The sequence below is a fragment of the Poecile atricapillus genome, chromosome 19 (genome assembly GCF_030490865.1).
Source record: "Poecile atricapillus isolate bPoeAtr1 chromosome 19, bPoeAtr1.hap1, whole genome shotgun sequence".
In the NCBI taxonomy this organism is placed as follows: Eukaryota; Metazoa; Chordata; class Aves; order Passeriformes; family Paridae; genus Poecile; species Poecile atricapillus.
In genome coordinates, this window is record NC_081267.1 from 789,829 (window position 1) to 817,425 (window position 27,597).

The 27,597-nt window shown below is 42.4% G+C and overlaps 1 protein-coding gene across 1 annotated transcript in view; it reads left to right on the forward strand.

Moving 5' to 3' along the window:
- Nucleotides 1-3,296: 3,296 nt before the first annotated feature.
- The window catches only part of REC8 (REC8 meiotic recombination protein), a 31,415-nt gene continuing 7,114 nt past the window's right edge, over nucleotides 3,297-27,597 (forward strand). The window contains exons 1-10 of the mRNA XM_058853145.1: nucleotides 3,297-3,536; nucleotides 6,692-6,785; nucleotides 8,610-8,643; nucleotides 13,309-13,363; nucleotides 17,890-17,971; nucleotides 18,064-18,130; nucleotides 20,065-20,162; nucleotides 25,440-25,485; nucleotides 27,135-27,168; nucleotides 27,477-27,551. Coding sequence (XP_058709128.1) covers nucleotides 3,469-3,536; nucleotides 6,692-6,785; nucleotides 8,610-8,643; nucleotides 13,309-13,363; nucleotides 17,890-17,971; nucleotides 18,064-18,130; nucleotides 20,065-20,162; nucleotides 25,440-25,485; nucleotides 27,135-27,168; nucleotides 27,477-27,551 — 653 coding nt within the window. The 5' untranslated portion in view covers nucleotides 3,297-3,468. The remainder of the gene's footprint in view (nucleotides 3,537-6,691; nucleotides 6,786-8,609; nucleotides 8,644-13,308; nucleotides 13,364-17,889; nucleotides 17,972-18,063; nucleotides 18,131-20,064; nucleotides 20,163-25,439; nucleotides 25,486-27,134; nucleotides 27,169-27,476; nucleotides 27,552-27,597) is intronic.

Here is a 27,597-nt window from a genome sequence, read left to right on the forward strand (position 1 = left end):
GGGAAAGGGGGGGGGTTGGGGTGAAATTTGGGGATTTTGGGGCAAAATTTGGGGTTTTTGGGGCAAAATTTGGGATTTTTGGGGTTTTCTTGTGGGGAAATTGAGGTTTTTGGGGTGAAATTTGAGGTTTTTGGGGCAAGATTTGGTTTTTTTGGTGTAAAATTTGGGGTTTTTGGGGTAAAATTTGGGATTTTTGGGGCAAAATTTGAGGGCTTTGGGGTAAAATTTGAGGTAAAATTTGGGGGTTTTGGGCAAAATTTGGGGGTTTTGTGATAAAATTTGAGGTAAAATTTGGGGATTTTGGGCAAAATTTGAGGTTTTTGGGGTAAAATTGGGGGTTTTTTGGGGAACATTTGGGCAATTTTGGGCAAAATTTGGGGTTTTTGGGCAAAATTTGGGATTTTTAGGGTAAAATTTGGTGTTTTTGGGGTGAAACTTGAGGTAAAATTTGGGATTTTTGGGGTAAAAGTTGGGGTTTTTGGGGTAAAATTTCAGGTAAAATTTGGGATTTGTGAGGTGAAATTTGGGGATTTTGGGCAAAATTTGGAGTTTTTGAGGTAAAATTTGGGGTTTTTGGGGTAAAATTTGGGTTTTTTGGGGTAAAATTTGGGTTTTTTGGGGTGAAATTTGGGATTCTTGGGGTAAAATTTGAGGTAAAATTTGGGATTTTTGAGGTGAAATTTGGGGTTTTTGGGCAAAATTTGGAGTTCTTGAGGTAAAATTTGGGGTTTTGGGGTAAAATTTGGGATTTTTGGGGTTTTCTTGTGGGGAAATTGAGGTTTTTGGGGTGACATTTGAGGTTTTTGGGGTAAAAATTGAGGGTTTTGGGGTTTCTTTGGGTTTTTGGTCTCGCGAGAGTTTACGGCCGGCAATGCCTCAGCCTGCTGGGTAGGGAACGAGATTATGCTAATGAGGGGGGCGGGGCTTAGCGGCGAGCGGCGCCTGAGGGGGGGGAAGAAAATGGCGGGAAAGGGGGGGGGGTTTGGGGTGAAATTTGGGGATTTTGGGCAAAATTTGGGGCTTTTGGGGTGAAATTTGGGGTTTTTGAGGTGAAATTTGGGGTTTTTGGGCAAAATTTGGGATTTTTGGGGTAGAATTTGAGGTAAAATTTGGGATTTTTGGGACGAAATTTGAGGTAAAATTTGGGGTTTTGGGTAAAATTTGTGGTTTTTGGGGTGAAATTTGGGGTTTTTGGGTAAAATTTGGGGTAAAATTTGGGGTTTTTCAGGTAAAATTTGAGGTAAAATTTGGGATTTTTGAGGTGAAATTTGGGGTTTTGGGGCAAAATTTGGGGGTTTTGGGGCAAAATTTGGGATTTTTGGGGTTTTCTTGTGGGGAAATTGAGGTTTTTGGGGTGAAATTTGAGGTTTTTGGGGTAAAAATTGAGGGGTTTTGGGGTTTCATTTGGTTTTTGGTCTCGCGAGAGTTTACGGCCGGCAATGCCTCAGCCTGCTGGGTAGGGAACGAGATTATGCTAATGAGGGGGGCGGGGCTTAGCGGCGAGCGGCGCCTGAGGGGGGGGAGAAAATGGCGGCAAAGGGGGGGAGGTTTGGGGTGAAATTTGGGGATTTTGGGGCAAAATTTGGGGTTTTTGAGGTGAAATTTGGTTTTTTTGGGGTTTTTCTTGTGGGGAAATTGAGGTTTTTGGGGTGAAATTTGAGGTTTTTGGGGTAAAAATTGAGGGTTTTGGGGTTTCTTTGGGTTTTTGGTCTCGCGAGAGTTTACGGCCGGCAATGCCTCAGCCTGCTGGGTAGGGAACGAGATTATGCTAATGAGGGGGGCGGGGCTTAGCGGCGAGCGGCGCCTGAGGGGGGGGAGAAAATGGCGGGAAGGGGGGGGGGTTTTGGGGTGAAATTTGGGGATTTTGGGCAAAATTTGGGGGTTTTGGGGTGAAATTTGGGGTTTTTGGGGTGGAATTTGGGGTTTTGGAGTAAAATTTGAGGTAAAATTTGGGGTTTTTGGGCAAAATTTGGGTTTTTTTGAGGTGGAATTTGGGGTTTTTGGGGTAAAATTTGGGGGTTTTGTGATAAAGTTTGATGTAAAATTTGGGGATTTTTGGGCAAAATTTGGGGTTTGTGGGGTGAAATTTGGGTTTCTTTGAGGTGAAATTGGGAATTTTGGGGTAAAATTTGGATTTTTTAGGGAAAATTTGAGGTAAAATTTGGGGTTTTTGGAGTGAAATTTGGGGTTTCGGGGTAAAATTTGGGGTAAAATTTGAGGTAAAATTTGGGATTTTTGAGGTGAAATTTGGGGGATTTTGGAGTAAAATTTGAGGGGTTTGAGGTAAAATTTGGGATTTTTGGGGTAAAATTTGGGGTAAAATTTGGGATTTTTGGGGTAAAACTTGAGGTAAAATTTAGGATTTTTGAGGTGAAATTTGGGGGTTTTTGGGCAAAATTTGGAGTTTTTGAGGTAAAATGTGGGGGTTTTGAGGTAAAATTTGGGTTTTTGGGGTGAAATTTGGATTTTTTGGGGCAAAATTTGGGATTTTTGGGGTTTTCTTGTGGGGAAATTGAGGTTTTTGGGGTGAAATTTGAGGTTTTTGGGGTAAAAATTGAGGGTTTTGGGGTTTTTTGTGGTTTTTGGGGGGTAAGTTTGGGGTTCTGGGGGATTTTTGGGGTAAAATTTGGGAATTTTGGGATTTTTCAGGGATTTGGGGATAAAATTTGAGAATTTTGGGGTTTTTTTTCCTTGTTTTGGGGCAGTTTTTTGGGGAGAATTTGGGGATTTTTGGGGTAAAATCAGAGAGTTTTCGGGAATTCTTGGATTTTTGGGGTAGTTTGGGTGGATTTAGGATTTTTTGGGGCAAAATTTGGGGATTTTGGGGAGGTTTTGGGAAGAATTTGGGATTTTGTGGAGAAATTTGGGATTTTTGTGGAGAAATTTGGGATTTTTGAGGTGAAATTGGGGAATTTTGGGAAAAATTTGGAATTTTGGGAATTTTGGGGGAAATTTTGAGATTTTTGGGGGGGTTTTGGGGCAAAATTTGAAGATTTTGGGGTTTTTTTCTTTGTTTTGGGGGGAATTTTGGGATTTTTGTGGAGAAATTTTTAACTTTTTGGGGGGAAATTGGGGAATTTTGGGAAAAATTTTGATTTTGGGGAATTTTCGGGGAAATTTTGGGATTTTTGTGGAAAATTTTGGGATGTTTGAGGGGAAATTGGGGAATTTTGGGAAAAAAATTTGGATTTTGGGGAATTTTGGGGGGAATTTTGGGATTTTTGTGGAGAAATTTTTAATTTTTTTGGGGGAAATTTGGGAATTTTGGGAAAAATTTGGATTTTTGGGCATTTTGTGGGGAAATTTGGGATTTTTGGGGGGAAATTCAGGGATTTTGGGTCATTTTTGTGGGAAATTGGGGGATTTTGGGGCGAAATTTTTGGTTTTTGAGGCGAATTTGGGGTTTTGGGGTTGGATTTTGGGGCGTTTTTGGGGTTTTTTGGGGTTTTTTTTGCAGAGGAAGTTTCGATGGTTTTGGAGCGGCTGCACCGAGCCCGGAGGCCCCCGGTGGAGATCGACATCAGCCCCCCCAGGAGGTGCCAAAAAACCCCAAATTCACCCCAAAATCCAGCCAAATTCACCCCAAAATCCACCCAAATTCAGCCCAAAAATCACCCCAAAAATCACCCAAATTTATTCCAAAAATCACCTAAAGATCACCCAAAAATCACCCCAAAAATCACCCAAATTCAGCCCAAAAATCACCCAAAAATCCACACAAAATTCACCCAAAAATCACCCAAATTCACCCCAAAAATCACCCAAATTCACCCCAAAAATCATCAAAAAACTACACAAAAATCACCCCAAAAATCACCCCAAAAATCACCCAAATTCAGCCCAAAAATGGCTTAAAATTTACCAAAAAATCCCCAAAATTCACCCCAAAAATCATCAAAAAAACACCCAAAAATCACCCAAATTCAGCCCAAAAATCACCCCAAAAATCACCCAAATTCACCCCAAAAATGGCCCAAAAAATCACCCAAAAATCCCCAAAATTCACCCCAAAAATCACCCAAATTCACCCCAAAATCCAGCCAAATTCAGCCCAAAAATCAACTAAAAATCAACCAAATTCAGCCCAAAAATCACACAAAAATCAGCCAAAATTCACCCCAAAAATCACCCAAATTCACCCCAAAAATCCCCCAAAAATCAGCCAAAATTCACCCCAAAAATCACACAAAAATCACCCAAATTCTCCCCAAAAATCATCAAAAAACTACACAAAAATCACCCCAAATTCACCCCAAAAATCACCTAAAAACCACCCAAATTCACCCCAAAAATTGACCCAAATTCACCCCAAAAATCACCCAAATTCAGCCCAAATTCACCCCAAAAATCACTCAAAAAAATCACCCAAAAATCACCCAAAAATCACTCAAATTCACCCCAAAAATCACCCAAATTCAGCCCAAAAATCACCCAAAAATCACCCAAAAATCTCCCAAAAATTATCCAAAAATCATCCAAAAATCAGACAAAATTCACCCAAGAATCACCCAAAAATCACCCAAAAATTCACCCCAAAATCACACAAAATCCACCCAAAAATCACCCAAAAATTATCCAAAATTTACCCAAAAAAGACCTAAAAATCACCCAAATTCACCCCAAAATTCACCCCAAAAATCACCTAAAAATTACCCAAATTCACTCCAAAACTCATCAAAAAAAGACCCAAAAATCCACCAAATTCACCCCAAAAATAATCAAAAAACTACACAAAAATCACCCCAAAAATCACCCCAAAAATGACCCAAAAATCACCCCAAAATCACCCAAATTCTCCCCAAAAATTATCCAAAAATCACTGAATTTTACCCCAAAAATCACCCAAAAAATCCACAGAAAATTCACCCCAAAATTATCCAAAATTTACCCAAAAATCACCGAAATTCACCCCAAAAATCACCCAAAAATCCATAGAAAATTCACCCCAAAAATCACCCTGAAATCACCCAAAATTCATCCCAAAAATCACCCAAAAATGACCCAAAAATGACCCAAAAATTCACCTAAAAATCACCCAAAATTCGCCCAAATTCACACCAAAAATCATCCCAAAAATCACCCAAAAAATCAACCAAAAATCACCCAAAAATCCACCCAAAATCCACCAAAATTCACCCCAAAAATCACCCAAAAATCACCCAAAAATCCAGCCAAATTCAGCCCAAAAATCACCCAAAATTCACCCCAAAAATCACCCAAAAATCACTGAATTTTACGCCAAAAATCATCAAAAAAACACCCAATTTCACCCCAAATATCACCCAAAAAATCGCCCAAAAATCACCGAATTTTACCCCAAAAATCACCTAAAAAACACCCAAAAATCACCCAAAAATCAGCCAAATTCACCCCAAAAATCACCCCAAAAATCACCCAAATTCACCCCAAAAATCATCAAAAAAACACCCAAAAATCACCCAAAATTCACCCCAAAAATTATCCAAAAATCACCCAAAAATCACTCAAATTCAGCCTAAAAATCACCCAAAAAACACTGAATTTTACCCCAAAAATCATCAAAAAAACACCCAATTTCACCCCAATTCAGCCCAAAAATCACCCAAAAATCACCCAAAAATCAGCCAAAATTCACCCCAAAAATCACACAAAAATCACCCAAATTCACCCCAAAAGTCATCAAAAAAACACCCAAAAATCACCCAAATTCACCCCAAAAATTATCCAAAAATCACCCAAAAATCACTCAAATTCAGCTTAAAAATCACCCAAAAAACACTGAATTTTACCCCAAAAATCATCAAAAAAACACCCAATTTCACCCCAATTCAGCCCAAAAATCACCCAAAAATCCCCAAAATTCACCCCAAAAATCACCTAAAAAACACCCAAAAATCAGCCAAAATTCACCCCAAAAATCACCCAAATTCACCCCAAAAGTCATCAAAAAAACACCCAAAAATCACCCAAATTCACCCCAAAAATCACCCAAAAATCACACCAAAATTTACCCAAAATTCGCCCAAATTCACCCCAAAAATCAACTAAAAATCACCCGAAATTCACCCCAAAAATTATCCAAAATTCACCCCAAAATCCACCCAAATTCACCCCAAAAATCACCCAAAATTCAGCCCAAAAATCACCCAAAAATTACCCAAAAATGACCCAAATTCACCCCAAGAATCATCAAAAAAACACCCAAAAATGACCCAAATTCACCCCAAAAATCATCAAAAACCCAAAAATCACCCAAATTCAGCCCAAAAATCACCCAAATTCACCCCAAAAATCACCCAAATTAACCCCAAAAATCACCCAAATTCACCCCAAAAATCACCCAAATTCACCCCAAAAATCACCCAAATTAACCCCAAAAATCACCCAAAAATCACACCAAAATTTACCCAAAATTCGCCCAAATTCACCCCAAAAATCATCCAAAAACCACTCAAAAAATCACCCAAAAATCACCCAAAATTCACCCCAAAATCCACCCAAATTCAGCCCAAAAATCACCATTTTTTCCCATTTTTTCCCCAATTTTCCCCCATTTTTCCCGTTTTTTCCCCAATTTTCCCCATTTTTATCCCATTTTTCCCATTTTTCCCCATTTTTTCCCATTTTTCCCGTTTTTTTTATCCCATTTTCCCCATTTTCCCCGTTTTTATTCCATTTTTCCCATTTTCCCCGTTTTTTCCCCCATTTCCAGGTCCCTTTTGCTCCCGGATTCCCGAGCTCTGATGGAGGAACTGGAGGAAGCTCCCGACCCTTTCTTCGGGATCATGGGGGTGGAGCTGCCCCAGGTGAGCCCCAAAATCCCCAAATTCCACCCCAAAATTCCCAAAATTCCCAAAATTCCACATTCCCAACATTTCCCAGTTTTCCCTCAATTTCCCCAAATTTTCCCCAATTTTTTCCCATTTTTTTCTCAATTTTTTCTCATTTTTTCCCAAATTTTTCCCATTTTTTTCCTGATTTTTTTTCCCATTTTTTCCTTTTTTTTCCCAATTTTTTCCCAATTTTTCCCATTTTTTTCCCAATTTTTCCCCAATTTTTTCCCTATTTTTTCCCAATTTTTTCCCATTTTTTTCTCTGATTTTTTCCCAATTTTTTTCCCATTTTTCCCTCATTTTTCCCAATTTTTTCCCAATTTTTCCCAATTTTTTTCCCATTTTTCCCCAATTTTTCCCCCATTTTTTCCCATTTTTTTCCCAATTTTTTCCCAATTTTTTCCTTCATTTTTCCCAATTTTTTCTAATTTTTTCCTGATTTTTCCCCAATTTTTTCCCAATTTTTCCCAATTTTTCCCCAATTTTCCCCAATTTTTTTCCCATTTTTTTCCCAAATTTTTCCCAATTTTTTCCCCAATTTTTTCCCATTTTTTCCAGATCTTTTCCCATTTTTTCCTGATTTTTTTCCCATTTTTTTCCCATTTTTCCCCAATTTTTCCCCAATTTTTTCCCAATTTTTTGCCCAATTTTCCCCAATTTTTTCCCAATTTTTTTCCACTTTTTTCCCATTTTTTTCCCATTTTTTCCCCATTTTTTCCCATTTTTCCCTCATTTTTCCCCAATTTTTTCCCAAATTTTCCCCAATTTTTTCCCATTTTTTCCCAATTTTTTTCCAATTTTTTCCCAATTTTTTCCCAATTTTTCCCAATTTTTTTCCCAATTTTTTTCCCATTTTTCCCAAATTTTTTTCCATTTTTTTTCCCAATTTTTTGTCATTTTTTCCAAATTTTTTCCCATTATTTTCTTGGGTTTTTTTCCCCAATTTTTTCCCATTTTTCCCCATTTTCCCCAAATTTTTCCCAAATTTTTTCCCATTTTTTCCTGATTTTTTTCCCATTTTTTTCCCAATTTTTTTCCCATTTTTTCCAATTTTTTCCCCAATTTTTTCCCATTTTTTCCCAAATTTTTCCCAGATTTTTTCCCATTTTTCCCATTTTTTCCCCATTTTTCCCCATTTTTTTCTTGTTTTTTTTCCCAAATTTTTTCTTCTTTTTTCCCATTTTTTCCCCATTTTTTCCCATTTTTTCCATTTCTTTCTTATTTTTTTCCGATTTTTCTCATTTTTTCCCAAATTTTTTTCCGTTTTTTCTCTTTATTTTTCCTTGATTTTTTTCAAATTTTTCCCAGTTTTTTTCTCATTTTTCCCCAATTTTTCCCGAATTTTTTCCTTTTTTTTTCCCCCATTTTTTCCCCTTTTTTTCCCCATTTTTTCCCCAATTTTCCCAATTTTTTCCCAATTTTTTCCCAATTTTTCCCCCAAAATTATCAATTTTTTCCCCAAATTTCCCAAATTTTTTCCCAAATTTTCCCATTTTTCCTTCAAATTCCCTGAATTTCCCCCAAATTTCCATTTTTATCCCAAATTTTATCCCAAATTTCCCAATTTTATCCCAAAATTCCCAATTTTATCCCAATTTTTCCCAATTTTATCCCAAATTTTCCCATTTTTATCCCAAATTTCCCCATTTTTATCCCAAATTTCCCAATTTTATCCCAAATTTTCCCATTTTTATCCCAAATTTTTCCCATTTTCCCCCAAATTTTCCCGTTTTAATCCCAAATTTCCGTTTTTTAACCGGAATTTTCCCGTTTTTCCCGTTTTTTGCCCCATTCCAGGTTCAGGAGCTGCTGCCCCCGGAGGAGCCCCCAGGTCTGACCCAAAATCCCCCAAATTCACCCCAAAAATTCCCAAAATTCCCAAAAATTCCCAAAATTCACCCCAAAAATTCCCAGAATTCCCAAAAATTCCCAAAATCACCCAAATTCACCCCAAAAAACCCCAAAAATTCCCAAAATTCCCCAAAAAATCCTAAAATCCCCCAAATTCACCCCAAAAATTCCCAAAAAATCCCAAAAATTCCCCAAAATCCCCCAAATTCACCCCAAAAATTCCCAAAAAATCCCAAAAATCGAAAAAATTAAAAAAATTCACCCAAAATTCCCAAAAATTCCCCAAAATTCCCAAAATTCACCCCAAAAATTCCCAAAATTCCCAAAAATTCCCAAAATTCACCCCAAAAATTCCCAGAATTCCCAAAAAAATCCCAAAATCCCCCAAATTCACCCCAGAAATTCCCAAAATTCCCAAAATTCACCCCAAAAATTCCCAAAATTCCCAAAAATCAAAAAAATTAAAAAAAAATTCACCCAAAATTCCCAAAAATTCCAAAAATCCCCCAAATTCACCCCAAAAATTCCCAAAATTCCCAAAAATTTTTCCAAAATCTCCCAAATTTCACCAAAATTCCCATAAAATTCCCAAAAATTCCCACAAATAAAAAAAAATTCCCAAAAAATTCTGAAAAAAAAAATTTTCCAAAAATCCCAAAATTCCCCAAAAAATCCCAAAAAATTCCAAAAAAATTCCCCCAAAAAAATCCCCCAAAAATTCCCCAAAAAATTCCCAAAAAATTCCCAAAAAAATCCCCCAAAATTCCCCAAAAATCCCCAAAAATTCCCCAAAAATTCCCAAAAAATTCCCCAAAAAATTCCCCAAAAATTCCCAAAAAAATCCCAAAAAATCCCAAAAAGTTTCCAAAAATCCCAAAAAATTCCCCAAAAATTCCCCCAAAATTCCCAAAAAATTCCCAAAAAAATCCCCAAAAAGTTCAAAAAAATTTCCCCAAAAATCCCAAAAAAATCCCTAAAAAATTCCCCAAAAATTCCCAAAAATTCCCCCAAAAATTCCCAAAAGTTCCCAAAAAATTCCCAAAAATTCCCCAAATTTTTGCCCAAAATCCCCGAAATTTTCCCCCCAAAATTCCCAAAAAAGTGACAAAAAAGTCCCAAAATTAAAAAAAAAATTCCTCCCAAAAATCCTCAAAAACTCCCCAAAAAATTCCCCAAAAAAATCCCAAAAAATCCCCAAAAAATCCAAAAAAATTCCCCCAAAAATTCCCAAAAAAATTCCCCAAAATTCCCCCAAAAATCCCAAAAAATTCCCCAAAAAATTCCCAAAAAAATCCCAAAAAAATCCCCTAAAATTCCCCAAAAATCCCAAAAAATCCCCCAAAAATTCCCTAAAAAATTCCCCAATAATTCCTAAAAAATTCCCCAAAAATTACCCAAGAATTCCCCAAAAAATTCCCAAAAAAATCCCAAAAATTCCCTAAAAAATAAAAAAAATTCCCAAAAATTCCCAAAAATTCCCAAAAAATTCCCAAAAAAATTCCTAAAAAATTCCTAAAAAAATAAAAAAAAAATTCACAAAAAATCCCAAAAAATTCCCCAAAAAATTCCCAAAAAATCCCAAAAAAAATCCCCAAAAAACCCCTAAAAATCCCAAAAAATTCCCCAAAAAATTCCCAAAAAATCCCAAAAAAATCCCAAAAATCCCCAAAAATTCCCCAAATTCCCCAATTCTCCCCCAACCCTTTGGAATTCTCCTGGAATTCTCCCGGAATTCTGGAACGTTCCGGAACATTCCCAGAGGTTCCGTTGGTGGCGTCTCCGGAGTTGATCACCCTGAGGGAGCCGGAGCCGCCCCTCCCCCCCCCGGAGCCGCCTGAGGTGAGAGAAAAACGGGAAAATTCCCGGGATTTGGGGAATTTTGGGAATTCTGAGAATGTTGGGAATTTTTGGGGAATTTTTGGGGAATTTTTTGGGATTTTTTTGGATTTTTTTGGTGATTTTTTTGGGAATTTTTGGGGGATTTTTTCAGAATTTTTTTGGGATTTTTTTGGGAATTTTTAGGGATTTTTGGGGATTTTTTGGGCATTTTTGGGGGATTTTTTGGGGATTTTTGGGAATTTTTTGGGAATTTTTTTGAAGGATTTTTTAGGAATTTTTGGGGGAATTTTTTAGGAATTTTTTGGGAATTTTTGGGAATTTTTTAGGGACTTTTTTGGGATTTTTGGGATTTTTTTGGGAATTTTTTAGGGAATTTTTTAGGGAATTTTTTAAGAATTTTTTTAGGAATTTTTTGGGAATTTTTGGGGGATTTTTTGGGATTTTTTGGGGAATTTTTTTAGGAATTTTTGGGAAGTTTTTGGGAATTTTTGGGAATTTTTTTGGGATTTTTTTGGGATTTTTTGGGGAAATCTTTTAGGAATTTTTTTTTTAATTTTTGGGGAAGTTTAGGGGAATTTTTTGGATTTTTTGGGGGGATTTTTTGGGATTTTGTGGGAATTTTTTTGGATTTTTTTGGCAATTTTAATGGGATTTTTTGGGGATTTTTTTGGGATTTTTTTGGGAATTTTTGGGGATTTTTTTGGGAATTTTTTTGTATTTTCTGGGAATTTTTTGGGAATTTTTGGAAATTTTTGGGGAATTTTTGGGGAATTTTTTTGGGATTTTTTGGGAATTTTTGTGGAACTTTTTGGGATTTTTTGGGATTTTTTGGGATTTTTTGGGGATTTTTTTGGGATTTTTGGGAATTTTTGGGGGGATGTTTTGGGGATTTTTTGGGAATTTTTTTTTGGATTTTTGGGAATTTTTGGGGGGATTTTCTGGGAATTTTTGGAATTTTTTTGTGAATTTTAGGGGAATTTTTTTGGATTTTTTGGGGAATTTTTTTTTGATTTTTTGGGATTTTTTTGGGATTTTTTTGGGATTTTTTGGGAATTTTTTGGGAAATTTTGGGATATTTTGGGGATTTTTTTTTTTTTTTAATTTTTGGGGATTTTTTGGGGCATTTTTTGCGAATTTTTTGGGAATTTTTTTGAATTTTTTTTAGGAGTTTTTGGGATTTTTTGGGGGGATTTTTTGGGAATTTTTTAGGGATTTTCTTTGGGTTTTTGGGATTTTTTTAGGAATTTTTTTTTTAAATTTTGGGGAATTTTTGGGAATTTTGGGGGGATTTTTTTGGGATTTTTTAGGATTTTTGGGGAATTTTTTTGGGAATTTTTTGGGATTTTTTGGGATTTCTTGGGGATTTTTTGGGAATTTTGAGGGGATTTTTTGGGAATTTTTTAGGAATTCTTTGGGAATTTTTGGCGAATTTTTTCAGAATTTCTTGGGAATCTTTTGGGAATTTTTAGAAATTTTTTGGGATTTTTTTGGGGAAATTTTTTGGGAATTTTGGGGGATTTTTTTAGAAATTTTTTGGGATTTTTTTTGGGAATTTTTTTTTTTATTTTTGGGAATTTTTTAGGATTTTTTTCAGAATTTTTTTGGATTTTTTTGGGATTTTTTTGGGGATTTTTTGGGGCTTTTTTGGGAAATTTTTGGGAATTTTTGGGGTGAATTTTTTGGGGATTTTTTTGGATTTTTTGGGGGAATTTTCTGGAATTTTTTTTGATTTTTGGGGAATTTTTTTTGGAATTTTTGGGGAATTTTTTGGGAACTTTTTGGATTTTTTTTTTTGGAATTTTTTAGGGAAAATTTGGGGGAATTTTGGGTCAAACTTTGTCAATTTTGGGTCAATTTTATCCAATTTTGGATCAATTTTGGTGAATTTTGGGTCAATTTTAATGATTTTTGGGTCGATTTTAACCATTTTTGGTCATTTTTGGGTCAATTTTAACCAATTTTGGGTCAATTTTAATGAATTTTGGGTCCCTTTTATCCAATTTTGATCAATTTTGGTCATTTTTGGGTCACTTTTGGTCAATTTTGGTCAATTTTGATCAACTTTGGGTCAATTTTGGGTCAATTTCATCGATTTTTGGGTCAATTTTGGGTCATTTTTTGTTCAATTTTGATCAATTTTTGTCAATTTTGGGTCAATTTCATCGATTGTTGGGTCAATTTTATCCAATTCTGGTCAATTTTGGGTCAATTTTGTCCAGTTTTGATCAATTTTGGATCAATTTTGGTCAATTTTGGGTCGATTTTAACGATTTTTGGGTCAATTTTAACCATTTTTGGTCATTTTTGGGTCAATTTTAACCATTTTGGTCATTTTTGGGTCAATTTTAACCAATTTTGGTCATTTTTGGGTCAATTTTAACCATTTTTGGTCAATTTTGGGTCAATTTTAACAATTTTTGGGTCAATTTTAACCATTTTTGGTCAATTTTGGGTCAATTTTAACCATTTTGGTCATTTTTGGGTCAATTTTAACCATTTTTGGTCAATTTTGGGTCAATTTTAACCATTTTTGGCCATTTTTGGGTCAATTTTAACCATTTTTGGTCATTTTTGGGTCAATTTTAACCAATTTTGGTCATTTTTGGGTCAATTTTAACCATTTTTGGTCAATTTTGGGTCAATTTTAACCATTTTTGGCCATTTTTGGGTCAATTTTAACCATTTTTGGTCATTTTTGGGTCAATTTTAACCAATTTTGGTCATTTTTGGGTCAATTTTAACCATTTTTGGTCATTTTTGGTCATTTTTGGGTCGATTTTAACCGTTTTTGATCATTTCTGTCCAGGAGGAGCTGCCCGAGGTGACCCCGCGGGAGCTGCAGCTGCTGCTGGAGGCCGAAGGTACCGGGAATTCCAGGGGGAATCTGGGAATTCTGGGAATTTTGGGAATTTTTGGGAATTTTTTTTGATTTTTTGGGAATTTTTTGTGAATTTTTTGGGAATTTTTGTTGAATTTTTGGGAATTTTTGGGAATTTGGGGAATTTGGGAATTTTGGAATTCTGGAAATTTTTGGGAATTTTTTGGAATTTTTTTGGGATTTTTTTGGGTTTTTTGGGGATTTTTTTGGTGAATTTTTGGAAATTTGTGTTGAATTTGGGGGAATTTTTGTGAATTTGGGGGAATTTGGGAATTCTGGGAATTTTTTAGGAATTTTTAGGAATTTTTTGGGATTTTTTAGGAACTTTTTGGGGATATTTTGGGGATTTTTTTGGGAATTTTTGTCAAATTTGGGGGAATTTTTGGGAATTTTGGGGAATTTGGGAATTCTGGGAATTTTTGGGGATTTTTTGGGAACTTTTTGGGGTGATTTTGGGTCATTTTGGGTCATTTTGGGTCATTTTGGGTCATTTTGGGTGAATTTAGTGAATTTTGGGTGATTTTGGTGATTTTTCTCTCCCCTCCCCCGCAGTGGAGGCGCCGGAGCTGGAGCTGCCCCTCCCCCCCCGTGAGGAATTTGGGGAAAATTCCGGAAAATTCGGGAAAAATCGGGAAAATTTGGGGAAATTTGGGGGGATTTTGGTAAAAAATGGGAATTTTGGGAGGTTTGGGGGCAAATTTGGGGTAAAAAATTGGGAATTTTGGGGGGAATTTGGGAAAAATGCGAAAATTTGGGAATTTTGGGGGAATTTTGGGAGAAAATTTGGGGATTTTGGGTGGAAATTTGGGGAAAATTTGGGAATATTTTATAAAATTTGGGAATTTTGGGGGGAATTTTGGGGAATTTTGGGCAAAAATTTGGGAAAAATGGGGAAATTTGGGGAGAATTTGGGAAAATTTGGGAATTTTGGGGAAAATTTCAGTATTTGGGTGGAAAACTTGGGAATTTTGGGGGGAAAATTTGGGAATTTGAAGGAATTTTGGGGAAAAAATTGGGAAAGTTTGGGAAATTTTGGGAAAATTTGGGAATTTTGGAGGAATTTTGGGGAAACTTTTGGGAAATTTGGGAAAAATTTGGGAGTTTTGGGGAAAAAACTTGGGAAAAGTGGGAAAATCTGGGGAAAATTTGGGAATTTTGGGGGAAATGTGGGAATTTTGGAGAAATTGGGGAAAAATTTGGGGAAAATTTCACAATTTTTGGGGAAATTTGGGAATTTTGGGTGGAAACTTTGGGAAATTTGGGAAAAAATTGGGAAATTTTGGGAAATTTGGGGAAAATTTGGGAATTTTGGGGAAAAACTTGGGAAAAGCGGGAAAATCTGGGGAAAATTTGGGAATTTTGGGGGGAAATTTGGGAAATTTTGGGGAAATTTTGGGAATTTTGGGGGAAATGCGGGAATTTTGGACAAATTGGGAAAAAATTTGGGGTAAATTTCACAATTTTTGGGGAAATTTGGGAATTTTGGGTGGAAATTTTGGGAAACTTGGGAAAAATTTGGGAGTTTTGGGGAAAATTTGGGAATTTGAGGAAATTTAGAGGAAAAAATTGGGAAAAATGGGAAAATTTGGGAAAACTGGAAATTTTGGGGAAAAATTATGAAAAAAATTTGGGAATTTTGGGGAAAATTTGGGTGGAAATTGGGGAATATTTGATGAAATTTGGGAATTTGGGGGGAAATTCTGGGAAATTCACGAAAAATTTGGGAATTTTGGGGGAAAGAATTGGGAATTAGGGGGGAAAACTTGGGAATTTGAGGGAATTTCAGGGAAAATTTTGGGAATTTTGGGGAAATTTTGGGAAATTTTTGGGAAAATTGGGAAAAATTTGGGAATTTTGGGGGAAATTCGGGCATTTTGGGATAAAATTTTAGGAATTTTGGGAAAAATCTGGGAATTTTGAGGAAATTTCAAAAATTCTGGGAAAATTGGGAAAAATTTGGGAATTTTGGGGAAAATTTGGGAATTTTAGGGAAATTCTGGGAAATTTTGGGAAATTTTGGGATAAAATTTTGGGAATTTTCTGGGAATTTTGGGGAAAATTTGGGAATTTTGGGGGAAATTTGGGGAAAAAATTGGGAAAAATTGGAAGATTTTGGGAAATTTGGGAACTTTGGGATAAATTTTGGGAAATTTGGGATAAAAATTTGGGAATTTTGGGGAAATTTGGGGATTTTGGGGGAAAAATTCGGGAAATTTTGGAAAAATTGGGGAATTTGAGGGAATTTTGGGGAAAATTTTGGGAATTTTGGGGAAAATTTGGGGACTTTGAGGAATTTTGTGGGGAAATTTTGGGAATTTTGGGGGAAAATTTGGGAATTTTGGGGAAATTCTGGGAAATTTTGGGAAAATTGAGATAAAATTTGGGAATTTTGAGGGAATTTTGGGGAAAATTTTGGGAATTTTGGGGAAATTCTGGGAAATTTTGGGAAAATTGGGAAAAATTTGGGAATTTTCTGGGAATTTTGGGTGAAAATTCCGGGAATTTTTTTCCCCCTTTTCAGGCCCCGCCCCCCCTTTGGCTCCGCCCCTCCCCCTCCCTGCCCCTCCCCCTCCCCCCCCTCCTCTTCCTCCCCCTCCCCCCTCCCGGCCCCTCCCCCTCTGGGACCCCCGGCCCCAAATCCCGGCCGGGAAAATCCGGGAACGGATCCGGGAAATCGGAGCCGACTGCAGGGAGAGGGTGAGGAGGGAACGTTCCGGAATGTTCCGGGGAGAAATCCGGGAATTCTGGGGGGAAATCCGGGAATTCTGGGGGGAAATTTGGGAATTCTGGGGGAAAATCTTGGAAATTCTGGAATATTCTGGGAAAAATCCTGGAATTCTGGGGGAAATCTGGGAATTCTGGGGGAAAATCTGGGAATTCTGAGCCAGGAAAGTTCCAGAATGTTCCATGGAAATTTCCGGGAATTCTGGGGGAAATCTGGGAATTCTGAGGCAGGAAATCCCGGAATTCCTGCCCCATAGATCAGGTCCTGCCCCACAGATCCCATCCCTGCCCCATAGATTCTGATCCTGCCCCATAGATTTAGTTTTGCCCCATAAGTCCCATCCCTACCCCATAGATCCCAAATTCCTGCCCCATAGAAACCAAATCTTGCCCCATAGGTGCAGCTCTGCCCCATAGATCCTGAATCCAGACCCACAGATCTCATCCCTGCCTCATAGACTTGGTTTTGCCCCATAGATCCCAGATTCCTGCCCCATAGATCTGATTGTGCCAGATAAATCCCATCCCTGCCCCATAGATCCAGTTCTGCCCCATAGATTCGATTCTGCCCCATAGATCCCATCCCTACCCCATAGATCTGAGTTTCTGCCCCATAGATCACGTTCTGCCCCATAGATCCCAAATTCCTGCCCCATAGATCTGATTGTGCCCCATAGATCAGGTCCTGCCCCATAGAAACCAAGCCCTGCCCCATAGACTTGGTTCTGCCCCATAGGTCCCATTCCTGCTCTATAGATTCTGAATTCCTGCCCCATAGATTCAGTTCTGCCCCATAGATTCCAAATCCTGCCCCATAGATCCAGCTCTGCCCCATAGATCCTCAATTCCTGCCCGATCCCGTCCCTGCCCCACAGATCCCGTCCCTGCCCCACAGAGCCCGTCCCTGCCCCATAGATCCGGTTCTGCCCCACAGATCCCGTCCCTGCCCCACAGATCCCGTCCCTGCCCCATAGATCTGGTTCTGCCCCATAGATCCGGTTCTGCCCTACAGATCCCATCCCTGCCCCATAGATCTGGTTCTGCCCCATAGAGCCGGTTCTGCCCCATAGATCCAGTTCTGCCCCATAGATCGGGTTCTGCCCCACAGATCCCGTCCCTGCCCCCTAGATCTGATCCTGCCCCATAGATCCGGTTCTGCCCCACAGATCTGGTTCTGCCCCATAGATCCCGTTCCTGCCCCATAGATCCAGTTCTGCCCCATAGATTTGGTTCTGCCCCATAGATCCGGTTCTGCCCCATAGGTCCTGTCCTTGCCCCACAGATCCCGTTCCTGACCCAGAGATCTGGTTCTGCCCCACAGATCCTGTCCCTGCCCCATAGATCCAGTTCTGTCCTATAGGTCCCATTCCTGCTCCATAGATCCTGTTCTGCCCCATAGATCGGGTTCTGCCCCACAGATCCCATCCCTGCCCCATAGATCTGGTTCTGCCCCATAGATCCCATCCCTGCCCCATAGATCCGGTTCTGCCCCATAGATCCGGTTCTGCCCCACAGATCCCGTCCCTGCCTTACAGATCCGGTTTTTTCTCATAGATCTGATCCTGCCCCATAGATCCGGTTCTGCCGCATAGATCCTGTTCCTGCCCCATAGATCTGGTTTTGCCCCATAGATTTGGTTCTGCCCCATAGATCTGGTTCTGCCCTATAGATTTGGTTCTGCCCCATATATCTTCTCCCTGCCTCACAGGTCCCGTCCCTGCCCCCTAGATCTGATCCTGCCCCATAGATCCGGTTCTGCCCCACAGATCTGGTTCTGCCCCATAGATCCCGTTCCTGTCCCATAGATCCGTTCTGCCCCATAGATCCGGTTCTGCCCCATAAAACCCGTTCCTGCCCCATAGATCCGGTTCTGCCCCATAGATCCCGTCCCTGCCCCATAGATCCGGTTTTGCCCCATAGATCCCGTCCTTGTCCCTTTTGTCTTTCTCTGCCCCACAGGAGCCGGTGTCTCTGCCCCACACCCTGCGCCGGACCCCGAACGAGCTGCTGGGGACGCCCTGTCACCGTGAGAGCCCCACGGATCCCAAATCCTGCCCCATAGATCCGGTCCTGCCCCATAGATCCCAAATCCTGCCCCACGGATCCCATCCCTGCCCCATAGATCCCAAATCCTGCCCCACGGATCCCAAATCCTGCCCCATAGATCCTGCCCCACACATTCGTGTCCCACACATTCCTGCCCCACACATTCCTGCCCCACAGATTCTGCCCTATAGATCCTGACCTATAGATCTTGCCCCACACATTCCCTGCCCCATTGATCATGCTGCACATTCCCTGCCCCACAGATCCTGCCCCACACATTCCCTGCCCCACACATTCCTGCCTCACACATTCCCTGCCCCACACATTCCCTGCCCCACACATTCCCTGCCCCATAGGTCCTGCCCCATAGATCCTGCCTTACATATTCCCTGCCCCACATATTCCCAGCCCCATAGATCGTGTTCCACAGATCCTGCCCCACACATTCCCTGCCCCACAGATCCTGCCCCACACATTCCTTACCCCACACATTCCTACCCCATAGATCCTACCCCACACATTCCTGCCCCACACATTCCTGTCCCACACATTCCTGCCCCATAGATCCTGCCCCACAAATCCTGCCCCACAGATCCTGCCCCATAGATCCTGCCCCACACATTCGTGTCCCACACATTCCTTCCCCATAGATCCTGCCCCACACATTCTTTGCCCCTCACATTGCCTGCCCCACACATTCCCTGCCCTATAGATCCTGCCCCATAGATCCTGCCCCACACATTCCCTGCCCCACACATTCCCTGCCCCACACATTCCTGCCTCATAGGTCCTGCCCCACACATTCCCTGCTCCACACATTCCTGCCCCACACATTCCCTGCCCCACACATTCCCTGCCCCACACATTCCTGCCTCATAGGTCCTGCCCCACACATTCCCTGCCCCACACATTTCTGCCCCATATATTGTTGCCCCATACATTCCCAGCCCCACACATTCTGTGCCCCACACGTTCCTGCCTCACAGATCCTGCCCCACACGTGACTCAGTTTCCCTCCCAGCCCCATCTGTGTCTCAGTTTCCCCCATCCCCACTCATGCCTCAGTTTCCCCCAGCCCCACACGTGCCTCAGTTTCCCTCCCAGCCCCATCAATCTCAGCCCCACTCGTGCCTCAGTTTCCCCCAGCCCCACGCGTGCCTCAGTTTCCCCCGAGTCCCACTCGTGCCTCAGTTTCTCCCAGTGCCGCTTGTGTCTCAGTTTAACCCAGCCCCACTCATGTCTCAGTTCCCTCCCAGCCCCACACGTGCCTCAGTTTCCCTTCCAGCCCCATAGATTCCAGCACCACACGTGCCTCAGTTTCCCCCAGTCCCACCTGTGCCTCAGTTTCCCTTCAGCCCCACAGATCCTGGTCCACACGTGCCTCAGTTTCCTTCCAGCCCCTCACGTGCCTGTTTCCCCCAGCCCCACTCGTGCCTCAGTTTCCCTTTAGCCCCACCCATGCCTCAGTTTCTCTCCCAGCCCCACACGTACCTCAGTTTCTCCTCCAGCCCCATAGATTCCAGCCCCACCCGTGCCTCAGTTTCCCCCAGTGCTGCTTGTGCCTCAGTTTCCCCCTACCCCATTCGTGCCTCAGTTTCCCTTTAGCCCGATCCGTGCCTGAATTTCTCCCAGCCTCACTCGTGCCTCGGTTTCCCCCCCAGCCCCACCCGTGCCTCAGTTTCCCCCGTCCCCACACGTGCCTCAGTTTCCCCCCCAGCCCCATAGATTCCCACCCCACTCGTGCCTCAGTTTCTGCCCAGCCCCTCAAGTACCTCAGTTTCCCCCAGCCCCAGTCGTGCCTCAGTTTCCCCCCTGCCCCATCAATCCCAGCCCCACTCGTGCCTCAGTTTCCCCCTGGCCCCTCACGTGCCTCAGTTTCCCCCCGGCCCCTCACGTGCCTCAGTTTCCCCCCAGCTCTGCTGCCCCCGGAGCTTCGCCGCCTTTGGACTCGTCTGGTCCGGCCCCTCCCCCGCCCCCCGGAGCCGCCCCCGGAGCCGCCGAGCGAGGTGGAGGTGGGGCTGCCCCATAGATCTGAATTCTGCCCCATAGATCCCATCCCTGCCCCATAGATTCTGTCCCTGCCCCATAGATCTGAGCTCTGCCCCATAGATCTGAATTCTGCCCCATAGATCTGTCCTGCCCCATAGATCCCATCCCTGCCCCATAGATCCCATCCCTGCCCCATAGATCTGATCCTGCCCCATAGATCCCAATTCCTGCCCCATAGATCCTGATCCTGCCCCATAGATCCCGTCCCTGCCCCATAGATCCTGTCCCTGCCCCATAGATCCTGATCCTGCCCCATAGATCCCATCCCTGCCCCATAGAAACCAAATCCTGCCCCATAGATCCCATCCCTGCCCCATAGATCTGAGTTCTGCCCCATAGATCCAAACTCTGCCCCATAGATCCTGATCCTGCCCCATAGATCTCGTCCCTGCCCCATAGATCCGAATCCCTGCCCCATAGATCCCAATTTGTGCCCCATAGATCCCCAATTCCTGCCCCATAGATCCCAATCCCTGCCCCATAGATCCCAAATCCTGCCCCATAGATCCCCAATTCCTGCCCCATAGATCCCGTCCCTGCCCCATAGATCCCAATTCCTGCCCCATAGAAACCAATTCCTGCCCCATAGATCCAAACTCTGCCCCATAGATCCCATCCCTGCCCCATAGATCCCAATTCCTGCCCCATAGATCCAAGCTCTGCCCCATAGATCCTGATCCTGCCCCATAGATCCCAATTCCTGCCCCATAGATCCCATCCCTGCCCCATAGATCCCAAATCCTGCCCCATAGATCCCATCCCTGCCCCATAGATTCTGTCCCTGCCCCATAGATCTGAGCTCTGCCCCATAGATCTGAATTCTGCCCCATAGATCTGTCCTGCCCCATAGATCCCATCCCTGCCCCATAGATCCCATCCCTGCCCCATAGATCTGATCCTGCCCCATAGATCCCAATTCCTGCCCCATAGATCCTGTCCCTGCCCCATAGATCTGATCCTGCCCCATAGATCCCAATTCCCGCCCCATAGATCCCAAATCCTGCCCCATAGATCTGAACTCTGCCCCATAGATCCCAAATCCTGCCCCATAGATCTGAACTCTGCCCCATAGATCCCATCCCTGCCCCATAGATCTGAACTCTGCCCCATAGATCCCATTCCTGCCCCATAGATCCCATCCCTGCCCCATAGATCCAGTCCCTGCCCCATAGATCTGAACTCTGCCCCATAGATCCCATCGCTGCCCCATAGATCCTGTTCCTGCCCCATAGATCCAAACTCTGCCCCATAGATCCCAAATCCTGCCCCATTGATCCCGTCCCTGCCCCATAGATTCCATCCCTGCCCCATAGATCCTGTCCCTGCCCCATAGATCCTGATCCTGCCCCATAGATCCCATCCCTGCCCCATAGATCCTGTCTTGCCCCATAGATCCTGTCCCTGCCCCATAGATCCCATCCCTGCCGATTAGATCCCGTCCCTGCCCCATAGATCCTGTCCCTGCCCCATAGATCCCATCCCTGCCGATTAGATCCCGTCCCTGCCCCATAGATCCCATCCCTGCCCCATAGATCCCATCCCTGCCCCATAGATCCCAATTCCTGCCCCATAGATCCCAATTCCTGCCCCATAGATCTGAATTCCTTCCCCATAGAAACCAAATCCTGCCCCATAGATCCCAATTCCTGCCCCATAGATCCCATCCCTGCCCCATAGATCCGAACTCTGCCCCATAGATCCCATCCCTGCCCCATAGATCCCATCCCTGCCCCATAGATCCCAATTCCTGCCCCATAGATCCCAATTTCTGCCCTATAGATCCGAACTCTGCCCCATAGATCCCATCTCTGCCCCATAGATCCGAACTCTGCCCCATAGATCCTGATCCTGCCCCATAGATCCCAATCCCTGCCCCATAGATCTGATCCTGCCCCATAGATCCTGATCCTGCCCCATAGATCCCATCCCTGCCCCATAGATCCCAAATCCCTGCCCCATAGATCCCCATTCCTGCCCCATAGATCCCAAATCCTGCCCCATAGATCCGAATTCCTGCCCCATAGATCCAAACTCTGCCCCATAGATCCCAATTCGTGCCCCATAGATCCCAGTCCCTGCCCCATAGATCCCAATCTCTGCCCCATAGATCCCATCTCTGCCCCATAGATCCCAATTCCTGCCCCATAGATCCCGTCCCTGCCCCATAGATCCCAATCTCTGCCCCATAGATCCTGATCCTGCCCCATAGATCCTGATCCTGCCACATAGATCCCAAATCCTGCCCCATTGATCCCGTCCGTGCCCCATAGATTCCATCCCTGCCCCATAGATCCTGATCCTGCCCCATAGATCCCATCCCTGCCCCATAGATCCCATCCCTGCCCCATAGATCCCATCCCTGCCCCATAGATCTGATCCTGCCCCATAGATCCCAAATCCTGCCCCATAGATCCCAATCCCTGCCCCATAGATCCTGAGTTCTGCCCCACAGATCCCAATTCCTGCCCCATAGATCCCAATCTCTGCCCCATAGATCCCAGTTTCCGCCCCATAGATCCCAATTTGTGCCCCATAGATCCCAATTCCTGCTCCGTAGGTCCCGTCCCTGCCCCATAGATCCCATCCCTGCCCCATAGATCCAAACTCTGCCCCATAGATCCTGTCCCTGCCCCATAGATCCGAACTCTGCCCCATAGATCCTGTCCCTGCCCCATAGATCCCATCCCTGCCCCATAGATCCCATCCCTGCCCCATAGATCCCGTCCCTGCCCCATAAATCCTGTCCCTGCCCCATAGATCCCAATTCCTGCCCCATAGATCCAAACTCTGTCCCATAGATCCAAGCTCTGCCCCATAGATCCCATCCCTGCCCCATAGATCCCATCCCAGCCCCATAGATCCTGATCCTGCCCCATAGATCCTGATCCTGCCCCATAGATCCCAGTTCCTGCCCCATAGATCCCGTCCCTGCCCCATAGATCCAAACTCTGCCCCATAGATCCCAGTTCCTGCCCCATAGATCCCAATTCCTGCCCCATAGATCCCATCCCTGCCCCATAGATCCCATCCCTGCCCCATAGATCCCGTCCCTGCCCCATAGATCCTGTCCCTGTCCCATAGATCCCATCCCTGCCCCATAGATCCCATCCCTGCCCCATAGATCCCAATTCCTGCCCCATAGATCCCGTCCCTGCCCCATAGATCCGAACTCTGCCCCATAGATCTCGTCCCTGCCCCATAGATCCCATCCCTGCCCCATAGATCCAAACTCTGCCCCATAGATCCTGATCCTGCCCCATAGATCCTGATCCTGTCCTATAGATCTGAACTCTGCCCCATAGATCTCTGTCCTGCCCCATAGATCCCAAATCCTGCCCCATAGATCTCGTCCCTGCCCCATAGATCCTGATCCTGCCCTATAGATCCGAACTCTGCCCCATAGATCCCAATTCCTGCCCCATAGATCTGAGTTCTGCCCCATAGATCCCAATCCCTGCCCCATAGATCCCAGTTTCTGCCCCATAGATCCCATCCCTGCCCCATAGATCCCATCTCTGCCCCATAGATCCCATCTCTGCCCCATAGATCCGAACTCTGCCCCATAGATCCTGATCCTGCCCCATAGATCCTGATCCTGTCCTATAGATCTGAACTCTGCCCCATAGATCTCTGTCCTGCCCCATAGATCCCAAATCCTGCCCCATAGATCCCCTCCCTGCCCCATAGATCTGAATTCTGCCCCATAGATCCCAATTCCTGCCCCATAGATCCTGATCCTGCCCCATACATCCCATCCCTGCCCCATAGATCTGAGTTCTGCCCCATAGATCCAAACTCTGCCCCATAGATCCTGATCCTGCCCCATGGATCCCAATTCCTGCCCCATAGATCCCAATTCCTGCCCCATAGATCCCAATCCCTGCCCCATAGATGCCGTCCCTGCCCCATAGATCCCAAATCCTGCCCCATAGATCCGAACTCTGCCCTATAGATCCCATCTCTGCCCCATAGATCCCAAATCCTGCCCCATAGAAACCAAATCCTGCCCCATAGATCCCAAATCCTGCCCCATAGATCTGAGTTCTGCCCCATAGATCCCGTCCCTGCCCCATAGATCTGAACTCTGCCCCATAGATCCCAATTCCTGCCCCATAGATCCCATCCCTGCCCCATAGATCCTGATCCTGCCCCATAGATCCCAATTCCTGCCCCATAGATCCCATCCCTGCCCCATAGATCCCAAATTCTCCCCAGAATTCCCATTTTTCCCCCAAAATTCCCATTTTTTCCCCAATTTCACCCCAAAAACCCCAAAATTTCCTTCACAATTCCCAAATTTTGCCTCCTTTGTTCCCCAAAATCCCAAATTTTGCCCCAAAAATCCCAAATTTTCCCTCAAAATCCCAATTTTTGCCCAAAAATTCCAATTTTTCCCTCAAAAATCCCCAAATTTCCCTCAAAATTCCCAAGTTTTCCTCCAAAAATTCTCATTTTTTTTCCTTATTTTGCCCCAAAATCCCAAGTTTTCACCCCAAAATCCAAAATTTTCCTCCAAGAATTCCCATTTTTCCCCAAAATCCCAATTTTTGCCCCAAAAATCTCAAATTTTCCCCAAAATTCCCATTTTTTGCCTAAAAATTTCAGAATTTTCCACAAAATTCCCAAATTTTCTCGAAAAATTCCCATTTTTTCCCCAATTTTTCCCTAAAAATCCGAAATTTTGCCCCAAAATCCCAAATTTTCATCCCAAAATCCCAATTTTTCCACAAAAATTCCAATTTTTTCCCGTTTTTTTCCCCAAAAAACTCAAATTTTCTCCAAAATTTCCAAATTTTCCTCCAAAAATTCTCATTTTTCTCCAATTTCGCCGCAAAATCCCAATTTTTCCCCCAAAATTCCCTTTTTTTGCCGCAGAAATTCCAAAATTTCTTCCAAAATTCACAAATTTTCTCTAAAAATTCCCATTTTTCCCCGATTTCACCCCAAAATCCCAAAATTTTCCCCAAAAATTCCCATTTTTCCCATTTTTTGCTCAAAAATCCCAAATTTTCCCCCAAAATTTCCCCAAAAATCCCAATTTTTGCCCCAAAATTCCCAAAATTTTCACCTAAAAATTCCCATTTTTTCCCCTTTTTCCCCCAAAAATCCCAAAATTTTCCCCAAAATTCCTGAATTTTCCCCAAAATTCCCAAATTTTCCCCAAAATTCCCATTTTTTCCCCCAAATTTTTGGTTTTTTTCCCAAAATTCTGGGATTTTGCCCCAAATTTTCCCCCCCAGGTTCTTCGGGAGGCGCTGGAGCCGAGCCTGCCCCCCCCCAGCTCCGGTGAGAAAATCGGGAATTCCGGGAAAAATCGGGAATTTTGGGAGAAAATTGGGAATTCTGGGGGAAATTGGGAATTCTGGGGAATTCTGGGAATTTTGGGGGGAATTTTTTGGGATTTTTTTGGGAATTTTTGGGAGATTTTTTTGAGAATTTTTTTGGATTTTTTTGGAATTTTTTGGGAATTTTTTGGGAATTTTTTTGGGGAATTTTGGGAATTCTTGGGAATTTTTTGGGGAATTTTGGGGGAATTTTTGGGAATTTTTTGGGGAATTTTTGGGAATTTTTTTGGATTTTTTTGGGAATTTTTGGGAATTTTTTTGGGAATTTTTGGGGAATTTTTGGGGAATTTTTGGGAATTTTTGGGAATTTTTTGGGGAATTTTTGGGAATTTTTTTGGATTTTTTTGGGAATTTTTGGGAATTTTTTTGGGAATTTTTTGGGAATTTTTTGGGAATTTTTTGGGAATTTTTTTGGGAATTTTTTGGGATTTTTTTGGGAATTTTTTGGGCATTTTTGGGAATTTTTTTGGGAATTTTTTTGGGATTTTCAGGGAATTTTTGGGGAATTTTTGGGGAATTTTTTGGGGAATTTTGGGGATTTTTGAGGAATTTTTTGGGAATTTTTTGGAATTTTTGGGGAATTTTTGGGGAATTTTTGGGAATTTTTTGGGAATTTTTTGGGAATTTTTTGGTGTTTTTTTGGAATTTTTGGAGGGAATTTTTGGGAATTTTTGGGCATTTTTGGGGGAATTTTGGGGGAATTTTTTGGGAATTTTTTGGGAATTTTTTTGGGGATTTTTTGGGAAATTTTTGTGATTTTTTTTGGAATTTTTTTGGGGGGAATTTTGGGAGAATTTTGGGGAAATTTGGGTAAAAAATTGGGAATTTCTGGGAAAATTTGGAAGTTTGGGAATTTTTAGGAGAAAAATTGGGAATTTTGGGGAATTTTTTGGAGATTTTGGGAAAATCTGAGAGAAAATGAAGATTTTTGGGAGTTTTGGGGAAAATTTGGGGAATTTTTGGGGAAATTTGGGGAAAAAATTGGAAAATTTGGGATTTTTGGGAAAAAATTGGGAAATTTTTGGAGTTTTTGGGATTTTTTTGGGAGTTTTTTGGGAATTTGGGGGGAATTTTGTAAAAATTGGGAATTTTGGGAAAAATCTGGGAATTTTTGGGATTTTTGGGAAAAAATTTGGATGGAAAAAGGAAAATTTGAAGGAATTTTTGGAGAAAAATCGGGAATTTGGAAGAAAATCGGGAAAAAATGAGAAAATTTTGGGAAAATTCAATAAAAAATCAGAATTTTTGGGAAAAATTTGGGAATTTTTGGGGTAAAATTGGGAATTTTTTGGAGAAATTTGGGAATTTTGGGGAAAATTTGGGAATTTTGGGTGAAAATTGGGAATTTTGGGTGAAAATTGGGAATTTTTGGAAAAATTTGGGAATTTGGTGAAAATTTGAGAATTGAAGAAAATTTAGGAATTTTGACTGAAAATTTGGGAATTTTGGGGAAAATTTTGGGGCAAAATTTGGGAATTTTGGGGAAATTCGGGAATTTTTGGAGAAATTTGGGAATTTTGGGTGAAAATTTGGGAATTTTTTTGGGAATTTTGGGAATTTTGGCGCTGATTTTGCCCCTCCCCCTTCCAGAACTTTCCCTGGAGCCGATGGAGGAAGAACCGAGGTGGGGGCGGGGCTAAAACCGGAAGTGGGCGGGGCTTGGACCGGAAGTTGAAAGCAAAACCGGAAATGGAATTCTGGGAAAAAATCTTTGGGATTTGGGAGAAATTTTCTGGAATTTTCTGGGAATTTTGAGGGAAAAAGGGAAAAATTGGGAAAACAAAATGGCGGCCGGAAGTGGAAAAACAAAATGGCGGCCGGAAGTGGGCGGGGCTTAAACCGGAAGTGGGCGTGGCGTCACCAAATAAGCCCGGAATTGAACCGGAAGTGCTGTCGGTGGGCGGGGCTTGATTGATGACGTCATCTTTCCAGCATCCCGCCACTTCCGGCTCCGCCCCCCGAGGTTCTCCCGGAAGTTCCGGAAGCGCCGGCGCTCGACCTCCGAAGGTGAGGCTGAAAAAAATGGGGAAAAATCGGGAATTTTTGGGAAAAT